Genomic DNA, 16,956 nt, shown 5'->3' with positions numbered 1-16,956 from the left:
CCTGCCTTCCTAAGGGCAAGTTTCTTAATTCATTGCCCTATCTGAATCTGAGACTAGTCTTCATAAAATCTGCCATTTCACAGCACTAAAAAAAAATATTTTCAAAAAATCCTGCTTTATGGGAGTCTGAGCTCTTTTCATTCAAAAGTAAAATTTTTTATCTTTAAAATATTAATACTTTTCCATTACTAAATCTTAAATCTACAGATTAGATCTTTGGTTTTGGACAGTATCATAAATGAGAAGCTATATGAAAAATTCTTGAAAACTAAGTATTTTCCACTGTTGAAGCAACAACTGATGAATACTCACCGAGTGAAAGAACTGGTGAATTATTTTGCCGAAAAGAACTGGTAAGTTAGTAAGACAGGTGATGCATGAATGATAACAATTACAGAAATATAATCTCTCCTTTATTTTATTTTCATTTATTTGAAGTCATGGAGATTTGCTAGTACTTAGTCTCCAAGAATTTTTAAAGGATTGCTAAGTTAATAAATAAAATAAAAATCTTACCTTACCACTTTGCATACTTCGGGTAGAGTTTTAGTGTCATGCAAGCCAAAGTAACAGCTTGTTGAGCCTCGACTGGCAAGCAGATCAAATGCAGTTAAAATAGGAGAAGTAACCTGACTGAAGAAACAAACGTTTTTTGCTTTGAATCACTTTGCCGTACCTTCAGATGAATTCAGCTTAGCAGCATCATGGAGTCACAGCTTCAGCAATAAGAATACTCTGAAAAAATAAATTCACTGCCTGTACTCAAGACTTAGGAATTAGTGGGTTTGCTGCTGTTTTTCAAGAGTTAGAAATACCTCTTATGTTCCACTTAAATAAAACAAAGGCTCTTGCCACTGAACCTACTGCAGGGCAGTTCTCAATCAGCACTTTCACTTCAGATCCCAAATACTCAGTATTTCAAGTCACATTGTTACCAGTTATCCTGCAGTCAAAATGGGACAGGAACCAATAAATAACCGTTTAAATTCTAGTATATATTGGGTTTATAAACAGCCACAGGTTAAATGCTAGGCTTGTTTTCCTCTACCAGGAAATGATAGGACCTGTCTGACTTCAAAAATGTAGGGTCATACCTTATTTTTATACTTCCGTGTATGTATGTAGTCTAAATCCTTGGCTTTTTAGAGAACTTGCTGACAAAGTTGATAAACTTTTGCCTCCTACAGCATTGATGATGCAACAGCCCTAATTCAAGAATATCAAGAGAAATGTGGAAATCCCACTTTGGTAGATACACCATCATCTGATCTTCTGAAGGTAAAACAAACCACTTCTGTACAACGTGCAGTATTTTCTCCTTTTTTTCTAAACTAAGACTTCACTCAACTTCTAGCAAAAATACTTGTTAGCCAATTAATTTTAGTAAAATACATTGTATACAATAAAATATACCTTTATTAATTCAAATAATTCATTTTACTTGCACCAAATCTGTGCCATGCTAAGCCTTACGCTTTCAAGCACTTTCACAGGTCTTAGATTATATCCCATTTTCCTAAGCCCTATTAAAATTGTTCTCTTACCTTCCAGATGTATCTGAATGGACCAGAGGAGACCGGTGTACTAGAATCGTCATCGATAAGGTCTTGATTTACCCTTTTCTTTTCTCCCTCTACTGGCAAGACGAGGGCCATGCATCGCGAAGGCTCATCCCGGTGAAGTGAACATTAAACTAAAACCTCAATGCTCTTTTACCAAAACCTACCCTGAGCCTTCCAAGTTTTTTTAACTGCTTTAGGCTGTTTCTTCTCCATACTCTATCCTTATTGAAGCAGTTTAGATTTACAGCAGAATTTCCTGTTTCTGTTCAACAGTAATGTTCATATTCAGCACTTTGATTTTAGGAAGGATTGAAGTTTATTTGCTTTACTTCTGTATTTCTCCATGTTTAAGTAAGTCTGCTGTCAAGATTGCTCTAAGATTTCTTTCACACAAACATAACCTTCCATAATTGTGATAAACTTTTTTAAAATTGTAAGTGGTATACTTCATGTAAAATACACTTTGTAGACAAATTGTAATTTTAACTATAGTAAGCACAAATAAACAGACTTACGTGTCAGTTTTGGCCTTACAGTGTTCTAGAAACCTTTTTTAATTATGAAGTTGTCAGTAAATTGATCTTCCAGTCAGTCACTAACCTTCCTTGAATAACGTTTGCTAAGGTTTTCTTTTCAACTTTGTTCTTTCTGTATGTCTGCAGCAGGATAAAGCAATAGAGGTATGTTTAACTGCATGAAGTAGCAGTTAGCCAGAGGTTCCCGAAATACCAGGCTGAAATGCTTGGTCTTCTTCTAAGGTAAAGCAGGTTTATTTTTAATAGAAATAAGTTATTTAGTCAACTTATGACACACAAGTAAGGGTTCTAGCTGATCCCTTAAGTTCTATGGAAAACCATTAGTTTAACTCAAACCTTCATGACAAATACTCCACAGCTTTTTGCACAGATACTGCACTGGAAAAAGTCATAATACAAAGGCCAACATCTGCAGAGGAAACAGGCCACCATTCTAAATGTTCTTCTGTAGGAGACAAAAGATAAAACTCTATTTTTAATGGAAAGTTAGCAGTCACAAGATGTGGGAGCTGTTAAAATACATTCAGTCCCCTGCAGTCATGAGAACAGGAGAGCCAAAAGGTCCAGTATTCTTGAACAACTAATGTTTTAGTCTTCAGTAGTAGCACGAATGTCATATAGAATTACATTATTTAAAACCTCTGTACATGGGAGCAAAGTGCCTATACATGTAGTGTCAGATATAAGCCATAAATAAAGGAAAGCCTCTCTTCACTGTTTATAGATTTAATGAGACCATCACTCATTAAAGCATAGTGGTATTTGAAACTGCTTTGATTATAAGACTAAAGCTAAACTTTCTATAGTGAAATTACTACTGTAAATGATGACTTAATTGTAATATTTTCAGAATCTATCAATCTATTTTAATCTTTTAACTTAATTGGGAATGTTGAGAAAATTAAATATCAACTGGATTCTGAAGCAAACGTAACATGGCCCCACAGCCTCAATCTTTTTGTTCAAGCCCTTTATGAGTATCCTTTAGAAGTAATTCACCAAACCAGAGCCTCAGGCATTTTAAAATCAACTACAACTGCTGTATGGTTTCCCAACAACAGTTCATAAAGCTTAGTTTTTCTATGAAGTGGAGTTTATTACAACATTAAGGAACAGTATTTAAACAGTCATTTTAATGGAGTATTTTACAAATCAATTGATACAGAGAAAAGCAAACACAATGTTGTTTTAAAGTTATTATCAATAAGCTACATTGTTAAGCTGTTAGCAAGGAAGTGTAGTACTGTAAACTAGCAATCAAGTATTGTAGTAACTTGCAGTTCAGAATGAGATGGTAAAAATACCAGACAAGCAAAAACATTTTTAAGATTTTTTGTACTCAATTCTTTCTACTTTCACATCATCTCCAATTAGTTGATAGACATATGTAACTACTGTAGAAGCCTGGATATCCATCAGCACAAATGAAGGAATGATGTTACTGGAAAGAGAGGAAAAAATTGATATTAATTGTGCATATATAATCAACTTAGCAGTGTTTTGCCACAACTTAACAGAAATAATCTAAGAAAAATGGATGTGGATTTTGTAAGCACAGTACGTCAGATCTGAAGCTTTAAGTATTTCACTCACGTCTGTTTCAGTCAAGGAGATTTAGCAAGTACTATCAACCCCTCCTCTCCCCAACGTTTAGAATGCAAACATTAACCTTCATAATGAGTTTTGTAGTTCAGTTTTGTTATCAAAAAGAAAATCCCCACAGATACTTCCCATACTTCACTTACTTCTCTAAGGCATGATAGGCTCCTGTAGCTGATCCTGGATTGATATAGAACTTGTTTTCATGTTCAAATGCCTCAAATTTGTGTGTATGTCCTGAAATTAGGATGTCTACATCAAATTGCCTTTGTAACAGTGCCAGGCTGGCCATGTCACCCCAAGGAATAACCTGATGGCCATGAATCAACCCAATTTTGAACTGTCCAACAGTTACAACTTTCTGTTCAGGATAATTCAGGTTCTAAAAACAAAAAAAACACACAGAGATTAGATGTACAGATTTATATTTAAAAACAATTCTGTGCAACACCAAGAAGAGAGGGGGAAAGCTTATAGAAATATTCAACGTCATTTGTCCTACCGCTACAAAATGTGAGCTGTAAAGCTGCTTTTATGAACATTGTGGACAATGTGGTAGGATGCAAGGGACTTAAAAGATCTGACAACAGCAGGTCCTGTTTGCTGAAGTCCTAGGCATAGCCAAGTATGCACATTACTTTTATTCATACTGATGACAGATGAGAACTTACTGTGCAATTCACATTACTGATTGTAACCCCAACTCTTTTTGCCCAGTTTGCTTTTCACACGCTCTTAGTACTACATAACCTCAGTTTGCCCACTTTTACTTAAATTACAAAGAACCCAAATGTTGCCTTTTATGTAAAAGATGCACAAAAAAGTGTCATTATCAAGAGAGGACTCTACCTCATCAAAGTCCCCTCTGACAACGTGAACATCCCCAGCCAGAGTCTTGAGGTAGTCATAAGTGTCCTTGGTGCAGAGGTTTCCTGTGCAGAGGATGTGTTGGATCTTTCCTGGAACCAGCAGTTTTTTGAATTTGGCTGGGAGGCTGTTGCATCGATGTGGAATGTGAAGATCTCCTAATACTAACACCAACTTATCAGGTGTCATGACAGGAAAGAAAGATCGTTACAGATACTTATTAAGACAAGAATCATTAGGAAACAGAAAGCATTGCAATGTTTTCTTCAGTTTCATAACTTTGCATTTTGATGTAAAAGCTACTAAAATAAGAATGAAATGGTGATGGAATATTGCTATATTGAGGGAAAACAAGGGCCCTTCCTAACGTAGAGCATTATCCAGAGGAGGGCCTTAAAAACAGAACAGTCTACAGATTTATTTTTTTTATTTTGTTGCTGAAAGCCATTGCAAGGTCTAACAACAGAAATGCATTACTACTTGATGTATTTTACCCATTTTTGGGAACTACCATAAACTATCCCACTTTTTTTTTTTCTCCTTAAACATCCAAAAAAAACCAACATAGGACATCTCTAGTACATGTTCTCAAGCACAGACCTGGCTAAACTGTGGCCACTTCCCTTTAAAACTCTTCATCCAAGTTTGTTTCTACTTTAATTAACTGTTTTCTTCCTTATAAAAAAAAAAGAAAAAAGAAAAAAGAAAAAGCAGCACATTTGCAACATGTGTTAATAGCTGACCAGAATAGGAAGCTTGTTCAGGGTCCGTATTGTAGGAACCACTGAACAACAGCATAATATTAACAGTTTTAAAAAAAACAACAAAAACAATAAAAAAAGGGGGGGGGGCACTGCAGAGAAGATAAGGCAGACTACTGCACAGTGGTTCTATTACCAGTTCTATTTAATTTCAGTACAATAGATGCAAGGAGAAAATAAATTTAACAAGGGCTTCAAAATTAATGATTCAGATGAAGTAAGACTGTAGTTTAATATCACAGGCTTTAAATCTGCGAATAAAGAAATAATTAATGTGAGCAACACAGCAATAAATTAATTATGCAAAAAGGGCAGGAAAAGCTCTATAAAGCATGGGATGTTATGCCACTACACTGTAAAAACACTGGATCTAGAGACAGTCATCCCTGTTAACTTGATTAATAGCTCCATTTTAAAAAGAGACAGTTTATCTTCCAACCATAATGCTTTGTTAGTAAGACAGTTCCTAAAATGACAGCCATCAAATGCGTTTGTAAAAGACATGGCCCAGACAGATATATATAAAAGCAGTAGTGACTATGCTAAAAAATTACCTTTTTTAATAGTTGCTTTTTAAATTTTTAGGCCGTGCAGCTATCTTCATGCTAACAGTCATCAAAAAAGGCAGAGGAAACTTGGGTGGGGGTTTTGTTTGTTTGTTTGGGGGATATTCTTTGGTTGGTTGGTCTTGGGGTTTTTTTAGATTAAGAACATCTCAGTGCCACCATCAAAGCCATGCATCTTTGGAGAACAGATGCTTGAAAGTATCAGTAAAGCAATACAAGAGTTTTTTAATCAAGGAGCTACCATTTTAAAAGTAACCCAGGAGAGGGAAAAAAAGACACATTTCTGATGGTCTTTCAAGAGTTCCCAGTGAAAAATACCCTTACTAGCATCAGTCTAGAGATGATACACCTGAATGCGAGTAAAAAATGGGTAACAAGCAATTCTGATTATTAAAGTGGCAATAGATAGATTCTCTTAGTGACACTTAAGGGGCTTAGACATGCAACACTAGTTATGTATTGAAGGTTTAATAAAAGTATACTGCCACTTAAAACAGATAACCCCACTGAAGTCAGCAGAGTGTGTGCTTTCAACCAAGATCGCTTCCTTTGCTGGCAAACTGGCAGGCCCCATATTTTCCCCCAAATCATGTCTGAGCTTCCATTAACTAAAAGAAAAGCTTGGCAAGCTACAATAACAACAATTAAAAGCACTGAAGTGTGTTTAATAATCACAGGTATCTGCAACGTAAAATAGTGGCAAAGAACGTTACAACACCTGGCTTTTACTAGGAATTTAGGTGCAATCCTGAGCGTGGCTTGAACAGCAGCCCCTAATTCATTTGTACCGTCTGACGTTCATATCATCCAGTAACATTAACAAGCCCTTACCACCGGTGTTAGCAACAGCCAAGAGGAGTAAACTTACTCTGTGCCCAGCCTTATTGGAATGGAGAAGTTGATTGCAGACAGGGGGGAATGAAAAACAGGGCGAAACATGATCAATGTTAAACAAAAGAAAGCAACAGAAAAGAAAATATAGCCAAATGAATAGGCAAATAATAATTAATGGATTGTTGATGTTATGAGAGAAGCGTTAAAAAAAAATAAAAAAAAAAAATATATATATAAAAAAAACCGGCTCCTTCGCGCGGCCCCGGCAGCTCTCCCGCCGCTGACAGCCCCTCAGCACGGCCTCCTCACCACCGGCGGGCCCTCACCTGCTCTCCGCGCTCCCCTCCCGCCCCTCCCTCTACCTCAGCTCGGCATTAGGCGGATTTTTGGGCGGCGACTGACACTAAACGTCCCCCGAGCGCACGTTCAGCACGGCCGTCGGCCGCGGATCGCCCTCCCGCCGCGCCGCGGGGGCCCAGCGCCCACCAGGCCCGACGGGCCGCGGCCGGAGGAAAACGAGCCTAATGCCCTCCGGCGCGGCGGGGAAGAGGGGCCCGGGGGTGGGGGACGGGGCGGCCCCGCCGCTCACCATCCTGCTCGGCGCCGCGCTCTCTCACAACAGCCGCTGCGGCTCCTCCCGGAAGCCAGGCCGGCGCCAACCACCCGCTACGGCGCCTCCGAAGGGCCAACCTAGCCCGAAACGCGTTTCTCCGCAGCCACACACCCCACCCCCCTCCCCACCCCCCTCCAGTGACATCCGGGTCTCTGAAGAGCGCTTGGCCCGCGGAGGTGGGGAGTTCCCGCCTTTTTTGCAGTCGTGTGAGGGGAAGGGCGCGGTGGAGGCGGGGGCTTGGCAGCCGGTCATGAAGTGTGTCATTGCGGGGGCTCATCTCAGAGGTACCCGTGGCCCCAGGGGAGGCAGAAGGCCTGGGACAGAGGGGGGTGTGTGGAAGAAACAGGCGCTCCAGAGTGGGGTGCCTCAGGGCAGTCCAGCTCAGCAGGGCCAGCGGCCATGGGGATGTGTAACTGGCCTGCTGGCACCCTGGGGTCACTGGCACTGCCCTCAGCAGGCTTCCCCGTGGCGGCTTTCAGGCTGTGCAGAGTGGGACACGAAGCACTGGGACCTGCGGGCAGCCCTTGTTGCGGTCACAGCAGAGCTGAGGAGCTGCCTTTTCCTCATCCCCAGAAGGACAAAAGCATTTTTGTGGGGCAACGTGCAGCCTCTGAAAATTGTTCAGATTAGAGAGCAGAGGCTGGATTTGTGGTACTTACTGGTGGAGAAGCCATTGCTTAGCTAGGTGCCTCCCTGTGCACACCGTTATACTTCCAGAGGCCCAACTAAACCTCCTGTGCGCAGTGTTTCATGCAAAGTGCTGTGTTGCCAGTGCCAGTGTGGGCAGAGGCAAATTTTGAGATCCACTGCTGATTTCTTCTGTGTTTCTTAGGGCTACATCTTTACAGACGCCCAACCGCTTACCACTTGCACAAACTTGTTGCCATCTACAAAATGTAATTTCTAACCTCGGTGGTGTTTTGTCCAATTAGATTGAATTAATTCGTGGTGACATAGGTCATGCCAGTTGCTGCAAAGGGACAGATGACATTTGAGGTGTGCCTCGTTGGAGGCAGCTTTCAGAAACATCAAGGTGTTTATGCTACTAAAAAGGAAAGAGTAATGTTTTCCACCATACCATGGGTTTTCTTTGAAACATGTAGGAAATTTGTAATGTTTCCTCTTAAATTATTCTGGAGAAAATACAGTATAACTTTTTTTTTAACTTTGCATACTGAACTGTTTTCTTTCCCTGCTAGTGTTTGGAAGAGCAATACATGCCATAGCACGTATTAGTGATGAATTTTCGTTTGACCCCATAGAAAAAGGTGTAAGTGAATTTGATTTATTGTAATTTGAAAATCTTTCTCAGAAGCATAGTATTTATGTTGTTGGATATTGTGTTGTTTTCCTAGAGGTACCCTTCAGTCTGAGCTACGTTTTCTCTCAGCTTCCTCCGCTTTCCATATGGACAAATGCCATATTTTCTTTAATTGTAATTATGGAGATTGCATTATGGAAGATTCATTCCTACTCTGCCCCTAGTATTCTTTGATTTTTTGTTACCCAAGCTGAAGCTTGTCCAGGACATCTGGATTAATACCAAGGGGTTTATTTCTGTTGTCATGGGTCAAAAGGTTTATGTTTTGTACCACATCAGAAGCTGCCTCTAAACAACATGTTTTTGTGATGGTATGACTCAACAGGAAGAATGCATCCATTAATACGCCTCTGATTAATCAAACACCATTTCCAGCAGAATTAGGGTTTTCTCTAGAGGTTTCTTAGTTAAAAGCAATCAACTCTCCTTAACTTGCTGGGAGGCTGGAAAATCAGAAGTGGAGATAATTTTTTTTTTATACCTGAAGAATTTTTGAGGTGCTAGTAGTGTCTTTCCTCATTTGTACCTATCATGTGGATGGGTGTACAGGAAGATTGTTTTAGAATAAAGTCCAATCCTCCAAATGCCTCAAATGCAAGCTGAGCTGTTAGTGTTTGGGTAACTCACACTTCAGGGCCACTTAAATGTCCATAGATTGGATTCCTATGCCTGTATCATACCAGTGACTTCTGACCAGTAATAATGAAGGTGCTAAGTTTGAACACGATTGTATCCATAACGCATCTATATTTATTTTGAGAGGTACACATTTAAAGGTTTTGTGGTTTAGGTGTGGTACTAAAGCACAGAGATGGTTTTTTTGTTAAAGGTTTGATATGAAATAGTTTTGAGTTAGTAAATTATTTTATTTATATTTTCAGCTTGCACTAAGATCAGTGAATTCTTCAAGGTCAGCATATGCATATGTCTTCTTCTCATCTATGTTTTTTCAACATTACTGCTGGAGAGCTGTGTCTCAACCATGTCAGAAGGAAAAACAGTTATCCCTCCCATGTAAATTGATAATTAAGGTACATTTTAATGAATTGTTATGCACAGCTTTGTAAGCAGCAAATTAGCCCAATTTCCAAATGAAATTATAGGGGGAGGCTCACAGAGGCATGTGGATGGCTCTAAACTCAAGCACTTCAGAGCAATTCCGCAAAAGAGAGCATTAGTATTTAATTATGTTTAGAAGTTGTACCTCCTGAGCTGTGCCCTGCGGTTCCCAAAGTCTGAACCAGCTAAATCTTGGGGTGAAGGAATACCACATTTATGCCTCTGGAGTGTTTCTCCTGTAGCCTTCAAAACCAGTATGAGCCAGGAGAGCTTTGACCAGTTGTTTAGCAAACAGATCTGTTGGCCACGTATTGGAATAGCGGGTGAGGATGGCAAGGATCAGTATCGGCTGCCTCAGTGTCTGCTTACAAAGCAGTTTGGGGAAGCCATAAAAGCAGGAGCTTGAGATAAACTGTATGAAACTAGGGAAATAATATTGCAAAACTGCTTGGTGAGTAACCTGTGCACTGGTTTTTATTTTACTTTTTTTACAGTCAGTTCTTCCTGTATTTAGATGTGTAAATGTGCTGGAAAGGAATGTAGAGAAATGCAGCATTTATACAAATATTAATGATCATCACGTAACTTTTCAGCTTCTCTGCAAATACGGTAGGTTACACATGAAGTGACTTTACAGAAACTGAAGCAGTTTAAAACAGCAGGGCAACACAATATTTAGTGTAATTAACTGAATGTTACCGATGGAATATTATACCAAACACTATTACGCCAAATACTTTCAGCCTCTTCACATCATAATTTATATTTATCATGTGCATCACCTTGTTAAAATGAAGTTATAACAGGCTTTATCAGATGAACGTTCTTCGCTTCAGTAGTTACTGCATGATATGTATTAATTGTCAGCCTAATGCTTACAACATTTAGAATTAGGCTGGAGTAAATTCTGAAAAAAAACCACATTATGGAAAGGGAGGGAAATCCTGTTTTGGCAGGTGTTTGAAGTAGAGGATTTACTGGGTCTTTCCACTTCTAATACTTGCAGTTCTTCAACACGGTAACAGGTCTGACATCCTTAGTCCAGCAGAACACCAGGTATATTCATCGGCATTAGTCTTTGCCAAACTCATAAAGAACCATCATCTATCAACATAGCTTGCTGAGCTGTGCTGTGTAATAGGCGGTGAATTATCTTATTAAAAATCTAGCTTGTATTACTAATAATGAGATGATATATTGAATTAAGTCTCAAGACAATTAAGCTCTCTTAGCTCATGCTTATCTAGAAGCACATTGAGATCTGTAGGCTTTGCCTTTTGTATTCCACCACCATTTATATTGTTATACCAGTTAAATATTGAAGCCTTTTTTTCCCCTGCATTTGTTGCACTTGTTGCCGTTCACTTATTTCTTGTGGATTCTTAAAAAACTCAGATGCTGGAGGGGCATAACTAATAGGATGAAGGAAGTCTTAGAAGGCAGGTTAATTCAGTTTTCTATTTGTGGGTGAGTTATTTCCACATAGCTAGAGTAAGTTGCTTGGTTACTTTCTCCATTGAGATTTCCTGAAAGAACAATTAATACTGAAAAAACATTTAAAATTACAGACCAGCATTGATTTTTGTTCATATCCTTTATACTTAGGTGTTGTAAAAACGTATAATCTGACGTGTCAAGAATGTGATCCGTTGCAGGCTGTTTTTGCAAGGCACATGTGTCCAAACATACTTAAAGTCCACTCCAGGTAATGAATACAAAAATATTTTTTCTGCGGAGAAAAAAAAACCAACAATCATACAGGCAGCAATACTGCTCTCATAGTCATTAACATAGTGAAAATCTGATTAGGGCACAGTAAAAAATGGCAAATTCCTAAATCCTGTATCCTAGTGCTTGATTTTTCACTTTACAACTTAAGAGATCATTCTGCCATTAATCCTACTCAGTCTAACCTTGAAAAGTGTGAAATGTATAATTTGAATTCACACTTTTGAGCAACTTGTGCCTATGACAAATAAAGTAGTGCTTTAATTTTATAGGTGAAGAGTCCGGTGGTAAAAGTACAATTTTTTTAATGCAATAAGGCAAAGTTCTGCTTTGAAAAGCAGCTCCTGGAGGAATCCAAGATTTGGCTTGTCATTGCAAGCAAAGGCAAAGAACAGTTAGACTTTGCTTTTCCTGACAGCATTTCTATTAAAAGTGTTTCTTGTGCACAGGAGCTCTTGTCACAATAATCAACCATTAAAGCGTTAAAGGTGTTTAAAGGTATCACTGTATAGATACTAAGTCTTGTGTTTAGAAAAAAGATTATGCAATTTCTAAAACTGCAAGCTTTGGAAGAAAGAGTATAGAATGCCGAGGTTTGCTCAGAATTGTGATAAATACATAAAGAAAAGTAGCAGCAATATATATATGTGTAAGACTGATTTGGCAGCATACACAGGCATTAAATATAAACAAATTTGCTTTTGTAATTACTGGTTGTATTCTTAGATTTCTTATGTACCTATTACTATACAAATCAATTAAAAGGATATAGCACACTTTAAGGGGTGCGCTTTTCAAAGGCAGTTTTTCAAACTATTGCCAAGTAACAATTTTAATTTCTAATGTGAGTAACAAATGCTAGCTAGTAATTTGTGGCAGGTAAAATTTTTGATGTTGAATGATATTTTGTAGGCTGCTGGCTGATATAATGATTCACTTTCCAACCAGTCAAGAAGAAGTAACCTTATCAGTTACTCCAATGAAAGTTTGTTTCAAGAGTTACACTGAGGAAGACACGGGTAAGGAAATGCAAAATATGAACGATATTGGGACTTCAAAGCGGGTGAACTAAAGGAACAATAACTATTGCAACATAAACAGAGAATGCATTTTATGGCTGAATGAGATTTTTAAGAGAGGGAACATACATAGAGAGATTTTTAAGTCATACTGCCACCCTCTTGTTTTAATATATTTTAAGAAAGTATGTTTTTAATAACATTTTCCTGCTATCAGTGGCAGATACCAGACTCATCAGCCAATTGAAATAAATTATGCCACTTGCTGTAGGCTTAAACAGAGGTAATTACTGTGCTGCAAGAGCAGCAGCATGGCAACAGACAGGAAAAAGGAGGTAATTTTATGTTTTAAAAAGGAGTTAAATCTGAACACCGTAATTATAGAATTGATATCATTACGGAGTGTATTTTAGTATAAGGGCAATACAGTGTGTTAGCTGGCCTAACACTGTTACGCTACATGCTGCCATTTTCAGATCTCCATCTGAGATGGAGAATAATCTAGATTCTTGGTGTGTGACTCAAACTAATTTTAAAGATATAATTGTGTTTCTGAAGTATAGGTTCTTGTATATCATATAATAAAGGGATGCTTTTCATGCTTGCTTGTGACCAAAGCTGAGGATAATGACCTAGAAAAAGATGACTGCCTAGAGCGTAGGGGTGGGGATTGTGCTGAGAACAGGCTAAAACAGTGGAGAGCAAGAAGGATTAAGTGGTGGAAACTGACTGGAGCAAAATGGGGAAGAAATTACTGAAAATAAAGACACTAAAAAGATTACATTTTGAATGACAAATTTTGTTATTTTAGAAACATACAAGTGTTATTGTAAGAAAGAAAGTGAAGAAAATAGGAGGTAAAAATTTAATGAGATACCAAAAATACAAACGGTCAAGGAGAAAAAGGAGGAATTACAAGCATTGTTCTTGTTGTGTAGCATGTGATGCAGTATACTGCCTGCAGCAAATGTTCTGTGTGCCCTGAAACAAAACGTGTCCTTTGAACATATCGTCTGGTGATGGCTTGGGTTTTTCCACATTCAGGTTTAATTTTCAAAGAAAGAAATTACACCTTCTGCCTAGACTTGTTTTCATTTGCATGCGGTAGGCTCTGCCTTGCAGAAGCTGGCAGATGTGTTACAAGTATGTATTTCTAGAGTTTTAAGGAGGTTTACAAGAGTACATTTGAACAGGCAGTGGGGCCTTGTTGAAGGCTGAGAGGAAAAAAACCTCTTGAGCAGAGAAACAGAAGACTGGAACAGTTTGTAATACTTCGTTAGCAGCCTGGCTTTGGAAGAGAACTGGATAGGTGTGTACTGTTTAAGCTGCTGTAGAATTTTTCTGAATGCCTCTTGAGACCATAACGCATCATGGAAGTACCCTCTTGCTTTCTTCTCACATACCCAATAACAACTACGGACTAATCTAATGATAACAAGCGACAATAGAACACCTGAAACTGAAGAGCCTGTTTCCTGTTGCCACTTACGTATCAGGAAAAGATTATAATTTAAAACAAAGACCCTAAGTCCACCTTCATTGTCCTCTGATGATTGTCAGCAATTATGATTAATCTGTTAAAGTCATGCGGCATTTTGGTCTTCCTATCTATGCAACAATAAGCAGCCGGTAATACTATTTGTGATGAATGCCTGTTGACAAAGCAGCTTTGCAAGAATGACAGCAGGTATCAGGTTAGATTACACAGTGGAACATAAAATAGATTCTGTTAAAAGCCATTTAAATCTACATAATATACTGTAAATAAATAGAGGATTTTATTTTACTTAATTATGAAATAAATTTAGATAAGCTAAACATTTATTACTGTTAGTCACTATAAAATTACAATTATTTGTTCAAACAATGCTGATGTAAAAACCTCATGGTTATAATCATAGTTTTGTTGAGTTCAAACTTCACTCCTTTGAGTCCTTGGCTTGCTTGTTATTTTAAACAGATTTTTCGAAGACGATGCTTACTGAAATACAACTAAATCCAGATGAATTTGACTACTTTCAAGTTGGAGTAGATTCTGAAGTGACGTTTTGCCTTAAAGAATTGAGGGTAAAGTAAGAATTTGTCTTGAAAATAAAACATTTCCCATTAATTTGCCTGACTTGCTCAGGACAACGCAGAATGGCCTTGGGAAGTGTTCCACCAGGCCTCCTGACCAGCCGCAGTGTTTCACCAGCTGGTTGAGGATTAGCTTTGAAAACCAGGATCTTCAGGACACTGTGGACTCCCTCACAGTAGCATTTGAAAGGCAAGCGAAACATTTTTAAAACAACAAAAATGTAGTTTCAGTGCTGGGCAGACACACTATAACCATACTGGTGAAAGCACCATGGCTACAGAAGTTCTCCATGCAGAAGCTCCTTTGGCAAAGCTCCAGGCAGGGAAGGCAAGAAACATATTCTAGAAGCAGTAGACTTTTACCCTCTTTTTGCCACTAAACAACAGCTGGGATAAACTTATATTCTAATATTGATCTTCTGTTTTTAAAACAGCACTTAACCACCTATCCCTTCTTTTCAGGGACTGCTAGCATTTTCAGAAGCTACCAGTGTTCCTGTCTCAATCCATTTTGATGTATCTGGAAAGTATGTTTTGGAACATACCGAACTAGAACTACTGCAGTTACAACTCTACAGTCAGTTTTTGTCTGCAGGTTACTCAATGAATATTTAACTGGAACAGTAAAATAGATTTTCATTTCATACCAAAAGCTGCATTTCTAATCTGCGATGCAGGGTTAAGTAGTTTGTTATTATGCATAAAGCGTTTAACATAGGCACCAGCATTACTAAGCTAGCCATGCCAACTAACGAGCACCTACATTGAAGTTACCTGGATGCTTCAGGTTCTCAGTCTAATGCATGCAATTATTTTATTTAGTAGTCTAAAGAAACAATATATTTTCTGTTTAAAATATAATTTTAACAGTTACATATTTGAAACTATAATTTGACTAAGTATAATATTGTATAGCGTTTACTCGTTGGTGCATTTAAATCTGTAACAGGGAGCCATCTCATATTCTTCAGCAGCAAATATATCGATTTTCAGCTTTTCACAGAGGCACTTTTTAATCTTTATGTATAGAATTGCATGGGCTGTATTTTCTCCTACAATATGTGTCATTATACATGCCGTCTTAGTCTCTGAATATTTGTGTTTAGACCAATTGCTTTCAGCATTGAAGATATGGTGCTGGAAGCCAGCTTCATTTTGGCTACCTTGTCTGATGTTGAAAAGGAGACAGCTTCCCAGCAGCCTCCCGACTTTTCACAGCGGCAGGAGAGGTGACAGTGGGCTTCAGGGGCGGGTGAGGGAGGCAGACTGCCTTAAGAGGATGAAAAACTGAAATTTAACATCTTCCAGCCAAGTCAGATTTAAGATGGAGAGGAAGCGATCTGCTCATTCTTGCAGGGTATTGGTAAGCATTGTACAGATCCTGGAGTCTTTGTTCATAGGAAAACTGTGAACTAGACCAAGTTCAGGAACATCTCGACATCATGTACAGCAACAGAACTTGGTGCAACAGCGAGCACTCCGTGCTAGCTTCTGCTTTCCTTTATCTCTGCGGGGTTCTGTTGCAGTAGGAGGGGAAGGGAAGATACTTGTTAAGAATCTGTTCGAAAGCCATGATGCTTTTCATTAACAGAAAATAAAGACATTCTAACAAAAAGACATACAAGCCAGTTACTAACCTGACCTGCTCTCCCCAATCCAGCTCGAAGACCGGTATGGGTAAATCTGGGACAAATTCCATGGATAAAGACAGCAATGCAGAAGCAGTTGCTTCCAGAAAGCCACCATGGGATGGAATTGCACCAAACACAGAGCCAGCAAAACCTGTGAGTCTTCTGGCAAAACAAGAGATCAAAAGTATTCCCAGAGTCACGACGAGAGAGGTGACAGGCATGGAAGGAACAGCCATGACTGAGACAGAGGGCCATGCAATGCTGGGAGGAGAGGCAAGAGAGTCTCATTATCAGAAGGTAAGGAGACTCCCAATTGTATTTACAGTGGAATACCTCAGCTGGTATTTAGCAGAATGCTATGTGTAGCCTGGGGGTTACTGCATGTTGATATTCAGTTCTGCACGTGGTGTTTCAGCGGAACTGGCTTTCACAGCAGCACAGCTGGCAAAAGAACACCACTACCACATTTAACTGTAATGCTGGAAATATTTGCAGGTGGCAGGTGTATTTTACTAGGAGACACTGTAAAGATTTTAAAGTTGCAAAAGCTTCAGAAATAATTAACCTCCAAATTCTGCATCATGTGGTTTCTTACTTCTATAAACGTTGCATTTTCCAGTTTCATTCCTTATTCTTTGGAGCAGTTTCTTGTAAGGAGGATGCCATCAGCCACACCTTCCATAGTTTAGCAACAGCTAGCGACACCGAAGAGGATTTTGGCAACGTGCAGAGCTCCCAAGTTCTCTAGTGACATGAAGTGTTTGAATCCACGTAAAGACTATTG

The 16,956-nt window shown here is 38.8% G+C and overlaps 3 protein-coding genes across 6 annotated transcripts in view; 2 read left to right on the top strand and 1 right to left on the bottom strand.

The window, feature by feature from the left end:
- Positions 1-2,314, top strand: part of KNTC1 (kinetochore associated 1) — a 41,755-nt gene extending 39,441 nt beyond the window's left edge. Inside the window, exons 62-65 of the mRNA XM_010582155.1 lie at positions 208-353; positions 1,188-1,278; positions 1,552-1,604; positions 2,225-2,314. Coding sequence (XP_010580457.1) covers positions 208-353; positions 1,188-1,278; positions 1,552-1,604; positions 2,225-2,240 — 306 coding nt within the window. The 3' untranslated portion in view covers positions 2,241-2,314. The remainder of the gene's footprint in view (positions 1-207; positions 354-1,187; positions 1,279-1,551; positions 1,605-2,224) is intronic.
- An 859-nt stretch (positions 2,315-3,173) lies between these two features.
- VPS29 (vacuolar protein sorting 29 homolog (S. cerevisiae)) lies at positions 3,174-7,438 on the bottom strand. Of its 4 annotated transcripts, XM_010582156.1 has the most exons (6): positions 7,315-7,438; positions 6,760-6,771; positions 5,165-5,239; positions 4,547-4,738; positions 3,844-4,079; positions 3,174-3,539 (listed from the first exon to the last, which is right to left on the bottom strand). In XM_010582156.1, exons 3-6 carry the CDS (start codon positions 5,201-5,203, stop codon positions 3,422-3,424), a joined length of 585 nt encoding a protein of 194 aa, XP_010580458.1. In that variant the 5' UTR covers positions 5,204-5,239; positions 6,760-6,771; positions 7,315-7,438; the 3' UTR covers positions 3,174-3,421. The 4 variants fall into 4 exon arrangements, with proteins under 4 accessions (XP_010580458.1, XP_010580460.1, XP_010580459.1 ...); XM_010582158.1 differs by lacking the exon at positions 5,165-5,239; XM_010582157.1 differs by lacking the exon at positions 6,760-6,771.
- Positions 7,439-7,588: 150 nt separating this feature from the next.
- Positions 7,589-16,956, top strand: RAD9B (RAD9 homolog B (S. pombe)). The gene is made up of 11 exons (XM_010582160.1): positions 7,589-7,622; positions 8,538-8,608; positions 9,541-9,690; positions 10,213-10,327; positions 11,324-11,423; positions 12,359-12,465; positions 14,426-14,532; positions 15,004-15,068; positions 15,648-15,770; positions 16,202-16,469; positions 16,792-16,956. Exons 1-11 carry the CDS (start codon positions 7,589-7,591, stop codon positions 16,918-16,920), a joined length of 1,269 nt encoding a protein of 422 aa, XP_010580462.1. The 3' UTR covers positions 16,921-16,956.

Source organism: Haliaeetus leucocephalus, unplaced genomic scaffold, assembly GCF_000737465.1.
Source record: "Haliaeetus leucocephalus isolate CR32 unplaced genomic scaffold, Haliaeetus_leucocephalus-4.0 Scaffold840, whole genome shotgun sequence".
In the NCBI taxonomy this organism is placed as follows: Eukaryota; Metazoa; Chordata; class Aves; order Accipitriformes; family Accipitridae; genus Haliaeetus; species Haliaeetus leucocephalus.
Note: the sequence above shows the minus strand (reverse complement) of the source record. Positions and strands in the feature narration are given on the sequence as shown.

What these genes read in the sequence shown, in the direction of transcription:
- VPS29 (XM_010582156.1), bottom strand. Translation starts at nt 5,203, where the DNA reads ATGAAGAGTTTTAAAGGGAAGTGGCCACAGTTTAGCCAG. An exon ending in AGTGGCCACAGTTTAGCCAG is followed by an intron (nt 4,739 to 5,164) that starts GTCTGTGCTTGA and finishes ACACCTGATAAG; the next exon opens with TTGGTGTTAGTATTAGGAGA. An exon ending in GCCTATCATGCCTTAGAGAA is followed by an intron (nt 3,540 to 3,843) that starts GTAAGTGAAGTA and finishes CTCTCTTTCCAG; the next exon opens with TAACATCATTCCTTCATTTG.
- RAD9B (XM_010582160.1), top strand. Translation starts at nt 7,589, where the DNA reads ATGAAGTGTGTCATTGCGGGGGCTCATCTCAGAG. An exon ending in ATACTTAAAGTCCACTCCAG is followed by an intron (nt 11,424 to 12,358) that starts GTAATGAATACA and finishes GATATTTTGTAG; the next exon opens with GCTGCTGGCTGATATAATGA. An exon ending in TTTGCCTTAAAGAATTGAGG is followed by an intron (nt 14,533 to 15,003) that starts GTAAAGTAAGAA and finishes CCTTCTTTTCAG; the next exon opens with GGACTGCTAGCATTTTCAGA.